Source organism: Bufo bufo, chromosome 2, assembly GCF_905171765.1.
Source record: "Bufo bufo chromosome 2, aBufBuf1.1, whole genome shotgun sequence".
Lineage (NCBI taxonomy): Eukaryota > Metazoa > Chordata > Amphibia > Anura > Bufonidae > Bufo > Bufo bufo.
The window spans coordinates 768,931,902-768,945,300 of NC_053390.1; the positions used below are offsets into that span (position 1 = coordinate 768,931,902).

The window sequence follows — 13,399 nt, forward strand, 5'->3', positions numbered from 1 at the left end:
GAGTTTAATAACAAAATAATGGAAACATCATGATTTGATTGTACAATTTCATGTAAGTATTTCCCCATAACATAAAATGTGAACGGTTCACCAGAGTTCCCTCAACCAGTATTCTCTCTTCAAATACCAAACATAACAGCACCCTTTTACCCATTCATAGAAGGCAGGATAGATGATAAATAAATGTATGATCGCGGGAGGTCCGAACACTGGGCCCTTACCAATCAGTAGAACGGAGGCCCCCTGTGTAAATGGAGCAGTAGTGCACATGCGTGACCACCACCTTCTTTCACTTCTGTGGGACTCCCAGAGACAGCTGTGAGTTCCCTTAGGCTACTTTCACACTAGCGGCATGGACCTCCAGCAGGCTGTTCCGTTGGGTGAACAGCCTGTCGGATCCATCCTGCCGCTAGTGACCGTGTGCCCCTGGACTGCCACTCAATGGGGGCGGGGGCGGAGTTCTGCAGAGGCTGCCGGAATAAATGGCGGACATGTCGTAATTTTATTCCGGCAGCCTCTCGCCATGCGCTGCCGTGCCTCTGCCGGAACTAGTCAATGGGATCGGAGCGGCAGTCCGGGGTACACGGTCACTAGCGGCAGGACGGATCCGACAGGCTGTTCACCCGACGGAGGTCCGTGCCGCTAGTGTGAAAGTAGCCTTAACCGCTTCCAGACCAGACTATCTGTGCTTATCTCTATTTCTGAATGTCCTTTTAGAGATGGCAACTGCATGCTGATCATACACCTGCGAGAGCGGGGATACCACTGTCAGTGACAGCAGGGCTCCTCATAGAGAAGGCAGGAAGGATTTTCTACTGTCAATGAGGAGCATTGTGTAAAGATATCAAGAAGCGGCAGTGCAGCCACTTCCAGCTCCGGTCCTAGCGATCATGTGATCACGGGGGCTGAATAGCTGCATGGGCTGAAGGGTCTTAGCAGATCCAGATCATCTCTGCAGAGAGGCTGACCAACTTTGTAAAGCCTCTGGGGGGTATACAGTATTCCTCCTGTAACTGGAGCTAATAGGACAGTCCCAGTTACAGGGGATATCAGCAGTAAATAGACAATGTGCAATAGTAAGTGCCCTCCAAAGGTCTTTGCGGAAGGGGGGGGGCACAAAGGTCTTTGGGGAGGCACAAAGTGTAAAATAAAAAAAATAAAGACAAAATAAAAAATGAATGCCACATTACAGCTTCAAGCCCCACCCCTAGTGACCATAGCTCATATATCCTCTATATCAAAATGACCTTATGGAAAGGGGACATTATGAAAAGGTATTTTATTTGCAGTTTGTGCTAGTAAAAAAAATATAAATAATGAAACAAAAATGTGAATCCTGCCTCCTATCAGCTATTACCCTGTAGGTCCAGCCCAGGAGGTGCACCCCTCCATTCATTGTGTAGTGGATAAAGCCGGTAGCTGCCATGCTGTAGGGTGGTAACATCTGATTGTCAGGGTTCGAGGTGTCAGACCCCCGCCAACCTGATTACCGATAGCCTATCCTGAGGATAGGTCATCAATATCAAAAGCCTAAAAACCCTTTTAATGGGGTAAATCACATACATGGCTGATCATGTCTACTCCTTTAAGTGTATATGTATGTATCATCCTACAAGTTCTTACCTGGACTGTGGGAATCCTCCTTCTGGTGTGGATCCATTCAGCATGATCTGTATTTCACCATAGCTGTGCTTAGCATACTAAAACAGAAAGAAGACATAGAAAGGGAACATATCTGATTTTCTTAAGAGGACCCAACACCTCCTCTGACACATCTGTGTTTGTGCAAATACTTGTATTATCCCTGAAACAGCAGTTCTGGAGAATCTCCTTGTGTAACCCCACATTGTGCCAATCCCTCCACAGACAAGTGAATAAATGTACAACTGGATGGTACCATTCCCCATGTGAAAGGGACGTGTCCCTGATTTCTTACCACCCTGTAATCGGTGCTGACAGGGTCAGACTACATAGGGACACGCCCTCATGATAAGGGGAATAGTAACATCCGGTTTTCTATGCAGTCATATATTTCCAAGTGGTATAACAGAGGAAGAACACAAAGCAATGTTTTAACAACTGGTGTTTCATGGAAAATACAAGTATTTTCTAAAACAGACATATTTAATGACTTAATCTAGGGAGTGCAGCAAAAAAAACTAGTTTTACAAATAATTATGCCTTTGGAAAAATAATAAACAGGATTCTCAAATTGAATAAAGTGTAATTTTTCTTACCGTAAATTCAGTAGCACCCACAGGGATTTCTAATCCCCCTGAAACATAGGACAGGAGACGTCAGTTAATCAATTAATTGCAGATCCTATAATACTCCCTAGCTTAGAACCTCCTACGCCTATTCTAAGTAACCTAAGAGACAATAAACTACTCCGGTCGGTTTTCAAGAATTGTTTTATTGGGCGGGTAATTATGTGCTGCTGCTTGGGACTAAAAGAAAGAGAATTTACGGTAAGAAAAATGACACTTTCCTTGTCGTCCTTCAGCAGCAGCACCCACGGGGATTTAGCAATGAATCCTAAGGGAGGGCTCTCATTACACCGCAGACTTTATAACCGCTCTGCCAAAAGCCGTCTCTCCCATCTGCCACATATCCAGTCTGTAGTGCTTCACAAACGTATTGGACGAGCTCCATGATGCTGTTTTACAGATCTGGTCTATGGGGACCAAATTTTTCACAGTCCATGGCGTAGCCATCGCACGAGTCGAATGAGCCTTTAAAGGTTTAGGCACTTCAAGACCCTTGTGCTCATAACAAACAGTGATAGCCTTCCTTATCCATCTGGACAAGGAGGCTTTTGTCAGCTTTTCCCCTTTTTTCTTTCTTGAATGAGAAACAAACAGGTGGTCCGTCTTTCTGAACGCATTCGTTCTTTAGACATATATCTTTAAGGCTCTGCCCACCTCCAGAGAGTGAAGTCTAGTCTCTTCCTCCGAAGACTGGTCCGGGAAAAAATAATAAAAAATCATCAATTCAATCTGTTGATTCAGCTTAACGAAAGATGGAACCTTAGGCTGAAAAACTGGCAGAGTTCTTAGTACTACTTTTATGGACAGAAACTTTAAATCGGAGTCCTGCAGCGGTTCAAAAGCAACATTGCATAACTGATCCAGAACACACAGGTCCCACTTCGGAATCGGGTCGATGACCTGAGGTCTGATTCTTCTAACTGCTTTATCAAACCTCTGTATTAGCGGTTCTTTGGATAACTGCATGCCTAACCAATGGCGGATTACAATAGTGGCGTTCGGGCCGGCAGCCCACATACTGCGGCGGGGCACAGGAGCGCATAGTTCCCTGCCCCGCCGCCGATCACTACCATAGGCTTCAGGCCTAGTAGGCCTGAGGCCTATGCGGTAGTGAAATCCTGGCGCAGGCATGCGTGATGACGTCATCACGCACGCCTGCGCCGGTACGCAGCACAGTGAAGTGTGCACACCTGCCATTGTGCGCCTGGACATAGCTGAGTATTTAGCTTTTATTTATTTATTTATTTGTATTTTATGTGCATAGAGGAGGACATGTGAAAAGACAGTACATTGCGGGGAAATTGCAGTATGGGGGCAAATTACTATGTGGGGGAAAAATATTATGGTGGGATTACTATGTAGGGGAAAATTACTATATGGTGCAGTGTGGGGGAAACTACTGTGTGGGGGAAACTACTGTGTGGGGGAAACTACTGTGTGGGGGAAGTGTGGGAGAAATTATTGTGTGTTGCAGTGTAGGGGAAATTACTGTGTGGGGCAAACTACTATGTGGAGAAAATTACTGTGTGGTGGACAAATTACTATGGGGGATTACTATGTGGGGGAAATTACTATATGGGGCAGCGTTGCCATTGGGGAGGCACTGTAGGGGCAATTCTATTATTTCTGGGGACACTATATAGGGATTATTAACTGGAGCACAATATAGGGGGTTATTATTACTGGGGGCACTCTAGGGGACATTATAACTGTCATAGACACTATAGGGAGATTTGGGTTAATTTATTAAACTGGTGTAAAGTAGAACTGGCTTAGTTGCCGATAGCAGCCAATCAGATTCCACCTTTCATTTTTGACAGCTCTTTTGGAAATCCAGTTCTACGTTACACCAGTTTGATAAAATTACCTCAATTATGTCTATTAGGGTCACTATTTTTTCAGCAATATAGTACTTGGGACATTGGGGAGCACCACGGGCACAGTATTGGGGGTGGCAGCAGGATGACACTGTGGGGACACCAGGATGGGGAGATTGATGGAAAAATTTTGAAATTTAATTTGTCTAAGTTACAAACTCTATAGAGACGAGATGCGGCTGAAAAAATTTGTCATGGCGGTCTGGGTCAAACGTAGGAGAAGAGGAAAGAGAAGGTCTACATGACAGGAGATGTCCCTGGATTTAAAGAGTTTCTGTCACCCCAATTTTCGCTATTAAACAGGCTGACATTAGACATGTGAAAATGTCACCTGAATTTAAGGCTACTTTCACACTAGCGTTCGGAGCGGATCCGTCTGATGTTTTATCAGACGGATCCGCTCCTATAATGCAGACGTTTGCATCCGTTCAGAACGGATCCGTCTGCATTATAACTTAGAAAAATTTCTAAGTCAGAAAGTAGCCTGAGCGGATCCGTTCAGACTTTACATTGAAAGTCAATGGGGAACGGATCCGCTTGAAGATTGAGCCATATGGTGTCATCTTCAAGCGGATCCGTCCCCATTGACTTACATTGTAAGTCTGGACGGATCCGCTCGCCTCCGCACGGCCAGGCGGACACCCGAACGCTGCAAGCAGCGTTCAGGTGTCCGCTCACTGAGCGGAGCGGAGGCTGAACGCTGGCAGGCGGATGCATTCTCAGTGGATCCGCCTCCATTGAGAATGCATCAGGGCCGTCCAGCTGCGTTCAGGACCGCTCGTGAGCCCCTTCAAACGGAGCTCACGAGCGGACACCTGAACGCTAGTGTGAAAGTAGCCTTACTCTGCTTTTCTTTTATTTAAGTATACCCCCGTTTTCATGTAATTTAAATTTGTATTATATGCAAATGAGACTCTAGGAGCAGGGGGGGGGGGGCGTTGCACCTGCTCCTAGAGGCTCCGTTCGCCCACCTCATTTCCACACCCTTCTGTCTTGATTGACAGGGCCAGGCCAGTGTTAGTTCTCCTGCTGGCTCCGTCTGCCGTGTAAATATCGCGCCTGCGCCATCCCGTTCAGTATTCGGCGCTGGCGCAGTGAGAATTACACGAAAACGGGGGCAAACTTAAATTAAAGAAATGCAGAATCAAATTCAGGTGAAATTTTCACATCTATAATGTCAGCCTTTTTAATAGCGAAAATTGGGGTGACAGAAACCCTTTAAGAGGTATATAGTGCTGTATTCTCCTCCAAGTCTTTTTTATTATAATTATATGTATTTTAAATTTGGCGACTAACTTTTTTAGTTTATGAGCCAATTTGGGGTAATTATTTTTATTTTATTTTTTTGTCTGGAGATGTCATATTGCCTAGGAAGAGAGTGATGCAGCCTCTTCATACAAAAAACAAAAAAAAATAACTAAACTAAAATGGAGGGAGGGGCCCAAGTTGGGTAGACAGCCCCGGGCCTATGATGCACTTAATCCAGAAGAATGTGAAGATGCTCCATTTCTTCCACACCAGAGATCAAACACCTTCTTGATTCTGAGGTAAGATCGGTTTGTTCTTATAACCGCATCTGACAAACCCTGACCTGTCAAAAGGGGGCAGTCAACATCCAGGAAGTCAATTGTAGGTGGTGTAGGTGTGGACAACATCTGCCGTCCTGAGTCACCAGGTGTGCAATCTGTGGGAGCCTCCAGAAGGTGTTCCTGCTCATCAGCATTAGTGGGGTAAATCATTCCTTTTTAGGCCAGTATGGACATATTAGGATCATTGAGACCTGGTCCCGTTTGATTTTCTGCAAGACCTTTGGGATCATAGGAATCGGCGGAAATATGTAGGCCAGCCTAAAGTCCCAAGGGACCGAAAGGGCCCAAGGGTTGTCTTGCCTGAACAGGGAGCAGAATAGAGGTACTTTCGCATTGACTCAGGTCGCCATCAAATCCACCTGGGGATGCCCCTAACGATTCGTGAGTTAAAGGAATATTTGCAAGTCCAGTGACCATTCTCCCGGAAGGGGCAAGTCGCGACTTAGTCTGTCGGCGACAGCATTCTTCCTTGCCCTGATGTGCACAGCAGACAGCTCTTGAACATTGGCCTCTGCCCATACAAAGATCCGCTCCACCTCTTTGAGGAGGGATAAGGATCTGGTACCCCCCTGGTGATTTAAAGGGAACCTGTCATCAACTTTATGCTGTCCATACTATCAGCAGAATAAAGTAGTGACAGGTGAGTTGATTTCAGCGGTATGTCATTTAAAAGTTAAAAGTAAGTGGTTGCCGAGAACCAACATCACAATCATTGCAGACTGGGCCTGGAAAAGAGTCCCGGCCACCTGAGAAGAGTCATGGTTATTCATGAATTCCTGCTCTCCTTGCCCACCTGCTGATGACTGACAGTCTTCTACCTAGTTTTCTCCCTTTCTCTCTAGGAGAGAACTGCCAATCATCAGCAGATGGGTGAGAGTGCAGGAGATTATGAATAACCAGGACTCTTCTCAGGTAGATTTGACTCTTTTCAAGGCCTGGGCTGCAATGATTATGATGCTGGTTCTTGGCAACCACTTACTTTTAGCTCATGAGTGACACAGCGCTGAGATCAGCATTTCTGTCACTATTTTATGCTGCCCTCAGTGAGGTCAGCATAAGGTTGATGACAGGTTCCCTTTAAATACACAACGGTGGTCATGTTGTCTGATTTTACTCTTATGGCTCGTCCCTGGACCAAGGGGTTGAACTGCGTTAGGGCATTGTACACTGCTCTCATTTCTCTGAGGTTTGAGGATAACAGTCTTTCCATTGGGGTCCAAGTTCCTTTCGCCCTCTGACCCCTCATATGGACGCCACATCCTGTAGCCGAAGCATCGGTAGTAATCTCGGTCCAACTGGGAAGGGCAAACTTCCTGCCATTTTTTAGAGCCAATTGTTTATTTCCCAATGTAAGCATCTTGTGTGCCAATCTGCCCATGGGATTGCTTGACTGGCAGCTGTAATAAGAACCAGTGTCTTCATCATCTGACGAAGGGATATCCGTCTGAACTGCCTCAAAAGCTGTATATTCTGGCACAGAATGTTCATCCTCTTCGCTGGAAGGGAAACAGTCATCTCTTTGGTGTCCAGAATGAACCCCAGGAAATGCTTCTGCTGTGATGGTATGATACTGAATTTCTATCTGTTGAATATCCAGCCTAAAGCCTGAATCCTAAAGCCAGTCGTCCAAATATGGGATTATAGTTATCCCTGCTTCTCTGAGGCCTGCAACTACCGCTGCCACCACCTTTGTGAATGTTGGGATCCCGAAATTTCCATATGGAGGGATCCTCATGGGATTTTGATCATCCCATGTTGTAAGGTGGTGGTTTTGGCTGGAATTTTGCTGCCAAAAGTGGTGGTCAGGGTGGCTAAAATTAGCCATTGTCTCTGGGTAGAGGGTAAAGGTTTAGTGATTGGATACTTAGGGAACCTATGGTGGGTCATTGCTGGGCAGATTAAATGTTGATGCCCAGCAACAGTTAGGGCATTTGTTTGATGTGTTTTTGGGAGGGGGATCGATTTGTGTATATATTGCGGCAGCTGACGGTGATATTGCTGTCAGCCAAGCCTCAAGTGTGGAGCTGCACCCACCCGCCCCCTTTTTTAACCGTATTGTCACGACTGCTTTATTAGAAGGAGGGGTAAAGTCGCTCACTGAAATGGTGAGCGGACGAGTTTTATTCTGGTATTTAGGCCGAGCTTATGGCTGGTCTAATCTGTGGTTATTAAGTTATATGGTTCATGGTTTTAATGTTCTAATTGGTTTAAGCTGGTCGTAGCCAAATCTTTCCACCATATCAAGTGTCCACGTGTCTTATTTTATTTATGTCTTATGATATTTATGTTTATTGATGGTGAAGGGATATTGCTTTATGCACTAATGACTATGATCTATAATCCCATGGGGCTGATGAGATCCCGAACGGGAGTGCCGTGAACTGCAGATGACATAGCTGTTTCCCTACATAAACCGCTATACGCAGGAACTTTCAATGCACCGTGACAGAACTTCCAGAGGGAAAGAGCCACTACCACCACCGAGGTAAAAGATTAACCCCACTGCCAGGAAGGCAGAACGAGCTGGCAGCTGATAAGCGCCCTAAGCTGCTAAACAGTAAAGACAGCCCCAGCACTATAGACATTTGAGCTATGTAGTAGCTGGCACCACAGACCTAACTGTGAGGTAAAACCAGCTACAAGGCACAGACCTAGGGAGTAACTACACACTTATTGAAGTTGATAATAATAAAGAAATATACTTCCGAACATCTCCGCCTTCTTCATGGAAGGATGCAATCCAGGAAAAACAGAAGAAGAAAAAACACAGTAGGAGGTTCTAAGCTAGGGATTATTATAGGATCTGTAATTAATTGATTAATTGACATCTTCTGTCCTATGTTTCAGGAGGATTAGAAATCCCCACCCATGGGTGCTGCTGCTGAAGGACGACAAGGAAACATAGAATATGCATCCAGCAGCATAAGTTATGGGACATTAGTTAAATTACATTGCTGGTATGGACACCGTTATGTAGCCTGGTGAAGAGGACACTTAGTAGGTGAGATGATCAGGACATGTTCCTCCCAGGCTCTGAGAAGATAATAGCAAGGCTATGGCCATGTTACAAGGTTGCTCCCTGTTTCCATTGTTGCCTCTGGGGTATCTATTATCCCTCAATAATTATAAAGGAAATCACTTACAGTAACAGAAGCCAACCTCCAGAAAGACTCCTCAGCATTGTTCTCACACTCAGATGTAGTAGGGCATGAGTTGTAGTCAAATCCTAAAGCCAGAGACATTATACATACATGTTATCACTGACATTCCTGCAGTAAAATAAAACAAGCTGATTATTCCAATACCATCCATGGTTTATTTTCTGAGCTGAAGGAAAGTCTCATGAAATTATAGAACATCTCCAGTAAATATTTCCAGTATCTCTCTCTAAAGTGGTGCATAAAAGTTTATGAACCCTTTCTATTTTTCTGCATAAATATGACCTAAAACCACATAAAATTTTCACAGAAGTCCAAAAGTAAATGAAGATAAGTCAAAAATATTAGACTTAGGCCTCTTTCACACTGGCGTGTGCGCCCCGTTGCCAAATTGCGGACCGCCTTTGCGGATCCGCAATACACGGGTGCCGTTTCGTGGGCATTCCGCATCACGGATGCGGACCCATTCACTTGAGTGGGTCCGCAAATCCGGAGATGCGGAATGGTGCGGAACGGAACCACGGAACGGAACCCTACGGAAGCACTACAGAGTGCTTCCATGGGGTTTCGTCCCGTACTTCTGTTTCGCAAAAAGATAGAACACGTCCTATCTTTTTGCGGAACGGCTGGATCGCGGACCAATTCAAGTGAATGGGTCCGCGATCCGCTGCATTTTGGGGGCCGCAACACGGCAAGGGGGCGCACACGCCAGTGTGAAAGAGGCCTGAAGGCTATATTACACCTGCCGAACGTTCAATCATCTTGCAGTGTAATACTGTCGCCAATTGACCGAGCAATGGACAATTGTAATTTTTAAGCATGCTTGAAAATTATCATTTGCCGGCAGTAAATCATGCTGTCTAATTACAATCTGCCACTGGCAAATTACTAAACAGCATAGGTACGAACGATGGCATAACGATCACTCCTCCCCATGCTGTGGAGGAGATCGCTGTATGTAATATCAGCAGTCTCCTCCGCTAGCTAGCAGGCGATTGCCGGGAGGAAACGCTTCCCTCCTGACAATCAATTGCTCAATTGGCCTGTGTAATACAGACTTAAGTTATTTATTTATTGAGCAAAATGATCCAATATCACATGTGTAGTACCCGAGACCTGGGGGAACTACAAATTGTATAATTATGTGTTATATATTTACTGTTTGCTCCTGGGCTGTAGCTACCAGCAAGGAAAGTTTGGCAAGGAACAGGGCTAACCACTCTTTTCCTCCCTTTTAGGAGTGGGTTGGACCTGCATTCTGCCAAGGGGGATGTTCCTGAGTAACTTCAGAGAGGAGAGGAAGCAACCTGCAAAGCTCCTGCTATCTAATTTCCAGAGAGAACTACTCCAATTGTCCTCAAGTAAAGCTTTGAGGTTCCAGAAAGTAGCGTAAACTGCTACATCTGCATCTACAGACACTGCTTTAAGGTGAGGGACTACAGCCAAGCCACCCATCACCACACAACCACTAGGCCAGTATCACCTATGTGCAGAATTGCCTCCAACCATCCTGCTTCCATATCCTTGCTGGTGCCAGAGAAGAATTGCACTAAAAGCCCCCGCTGCTGCTGCATTTCAAGTTCTATGTTGCATTTAGTTAAAAAGACTTTGTTACGTTTAACTGTGGCCTCATTCTTCACTAATATAACTTTCACTGCAATGAATCCCAGGGAGCAACGGCCTGAGAGAGTACACCATGACACAGAACTTTCTGCAGGGCCACTATCACTCCTATGCTCTACATCTGTTCCTCGTAGGGGTCGCTGCTTTCTCCTGAGCTCCCTGGGCCACACATGCGGTGATGGCAGGGTGCATATTTTCTTCCCTTGGGGCACGCCATGGCTCACATTTTGGACCTGTTGGGTCTCTTGTCTGGTGTTAGATGGGATGCCTTTGACGTTAGGTAGATGGTTGCAAAGCAGGAAAGCAGACAGAAGGGGTGGCGAATGGATAGTGGAGTCAATGATCAGACCTGTTTGGTTATAATAAATAAACTCTCCTCCTTTACTGAGCAGGTGATGAGAGTTGTAGTACACAGATGGTAGGGAAAAAAATCACGGAAAAAAGATACAAAATATCCTGCACGATATGATAGTAAAATATGCGGATGTACATGGCTACATTTATAAAGTCACAGAAACTAATGCCCTATAAAAATAGATGCAAACATAATATATGGACTAAGTCCTCACTCTAATGATAAAATCTGAGACTCTTAGCCAATATATTTGGACCAAAACTAGTGTGGGTGCTCGAGTAGAACACTTTGGGATGCTCGGGTGCTCTACAGAGCACCAGAGCACAAAGAAAGTCAATAGGAGAACCCGAGCATTAAACCAGGCACCCCCTGCTCTGAAGAGGGGAGGGTGTCTGGTTTACAGGAAAAGGTCAGAAATTGATGGAAACACCACTAAAATGGTTCGGGAACAGCATGGGGAGGATGTCTGGATGCATCTTGGTCTCCCAGGTCGCTGCTGGGAATGATGTTGTCCGAGTAGTACGCCAATTTTACAGACTGACAATAATAAGCACAAAACCGAAGATAAAATCGATTTTAGAGGAAAAATTGTTAGGAAACATTCTTTACTGTATATTTACTTGTATATGAAGTGCAAGTGCTGCCAAAAATTACAAGGAAGAGGCACTCCGATACAACCTGTATATCACATGAAGGAGGGCCTCATTCACATTGTGGTACAATTGTTCATGTAGTGGGACTCCTACACTCATAAAGCCTATGCACTAAGTGAAAGGGCTGCCAAAAATTACAAGGAACCGGCACTACAATACACTCTTTATTACACATAAAGGAGGGCATCATACACACCCTTGAAAAATTATGATTGATGGCCTACTGGTGACCCTCAAAAACTATTGGAGCAAGGGCTTGCTGAGCTGACCATCTAAAACATTAGAGGCGAGGGCCTGCTGCTGATCTGACCATCTAAAACATTAGGGGTGAGGGCCTGCTGCTGAGCTGACCATCTAAAACATTAGGGGTGAGGGCCTGCTGCTGATCTGACCATCTAAAACAGGGGTGTCAAACTCAAATTCATCGGGGGCCGCATCAGCAGTTTGGTCACCCTCAAAGGGCCGGAAAACTTACAGTTACTTGGCTTGGCCCTTGGGGATCTCGGACGCCACTTCCACACTTTGGCCGGGGGCTCGGTGGAGCTGATGAGGTGTTTTATCCTAATGAGAAAGATTTCATAATAAGTATTTTGAGAAGGTGCAGAGGGATAGCAGAGCAGGGAGAGGCTGGTGCTTCTACTAGGGGGTCATACCATGGGGGAGAAATAAAGCCCACCATAATGCCCCCCCAGTGCCAGTAATAGCAGCACCCCTGTGCCAGTAATAGCAGCCCCCAGTAATAACAGCCCCCAGTAATAAGAGCCCCTCTGTGCCAGTAATAACAGCCCCCGGTAATAAGAGCCCCTCTGTTCCAGTAATAACAGCCCCCAGTAATAACAGCCCCTCTGTGCCAGTAATAACAGCCCCCAGTAATAAGAGCCCCGCTGTGCCAGTAATAACAGCCCCCAGTAATAAGAGCCCCTCTGTGTCAGTAATAACAGCCCCCAGTAATAAGAGCCCCTCTGTGCCAGTAATAACAGCCCCCAGTAATAACAGCCCCTCTGTGCCAGTAATAACAGCCCCCAGTAATAAGAGCCCCTCTGTGTCAGTAATAACAGCCCCCAGTAATAACAGCCCCTCTGTGCCAGTAATAACAGCCCCCAGTAATAAGAGCCCCTCTGTGTCAGTAATAACAGCCCCCAGTAATAAGAGCCCCTCTGTGCCAGTAATAACAGCCCCCAGTAATAACAGCCCCTCTGTGCCAGTAATAACAGCCCCCAGTAATAAGAGCCCCTCTGTGCCAGTAATAACAGCCCCCAGTAATAAGAGCCCCTCTGTGTCAGTAATAACAGCCCCCAGTAATAAGAGCCCCTCTGTGCCAGTAATAACAGCCCCCAGTAATAACAGCCCCTTTGTGCCAGTAATAACAGCCCCCAGTAATAAGAGCCCCTCTGTGCCAGTAATAACAGCCCCCAGTAATAAGAGCCCCTCTGTGTCAGTAATAACAGCCCCCAGTAATAAGAGCCCCTCTGTGCCAGTAATAACAGCCCCCAGTAATAAGAGCCCCTCTGTGCCAGTAATAACAGCCCCCAGTAATAAGAGCCCCTCTGTGCCAGTAATAACAGCCCCCAGTAATAAGAGCCCCTCTGTGCCAGTAATAACAGCCCCCAGTAATAAGAGCCCCCCTGTGTCAGTAATAACAGCCCCCAGTAATAACAGCCCCTCTGTGCCAGTAATAACAGCCCCCAGTAATAAGAGCCCCTCTGTGCCAGTAATAAGAGCCCCTCTGTGTCAGTAATAACAGCCCCTCTGTGCCAGTAATAACAGCCCCCGCCAGTAATAACAGCACCCCCTTTGCCAGTAATAACAGCCCCCCCATTGCCAGTAATAACAGCCCACCCTTTGCCAGTAATAACAGCCCCCACCAGTAATAACAG

General features: G+C 45.9%; 1 protein-coding gene across 4 annotated transcripts in view; it reads right to left on the bottom strand.

Moving 5' to 3' along the window:
- Positions 1 to 13,399, bottom strand: part of LOC120990332 (ADP-ribosyl cyclase/cyclic ADP-ribose hydrolase 2-like) — a 178,082-nt gene that overhangs the window by 14,550 nt on the left and 150,133 nt on the right. For 3 of the 4 annotated variants that reach the window (XM_040419082.1, XM_040419081.1, XM_040419080.1), the window contains 2 exons: positions 8,877 to 8,959; positions 1,624 to 1,700 (listed from right to left, as the gene is read on the bottom strand). In XM_040419082.1, coding sequence (XP_040275016.1) covers positions 1,624 to 1,700; positions 8,877 to 8,959 — 160 coding nt within the window. Of the gene's footprint in view, positions 1 to 1,623; positions 1,701 to 2,237; positions 2,276 to 8,876; positions 8,960 to 13,399 lie in introns of all 4 variants that reach the window. The other variant, XM_040419083.1, reaches the window with a different exon arrangement.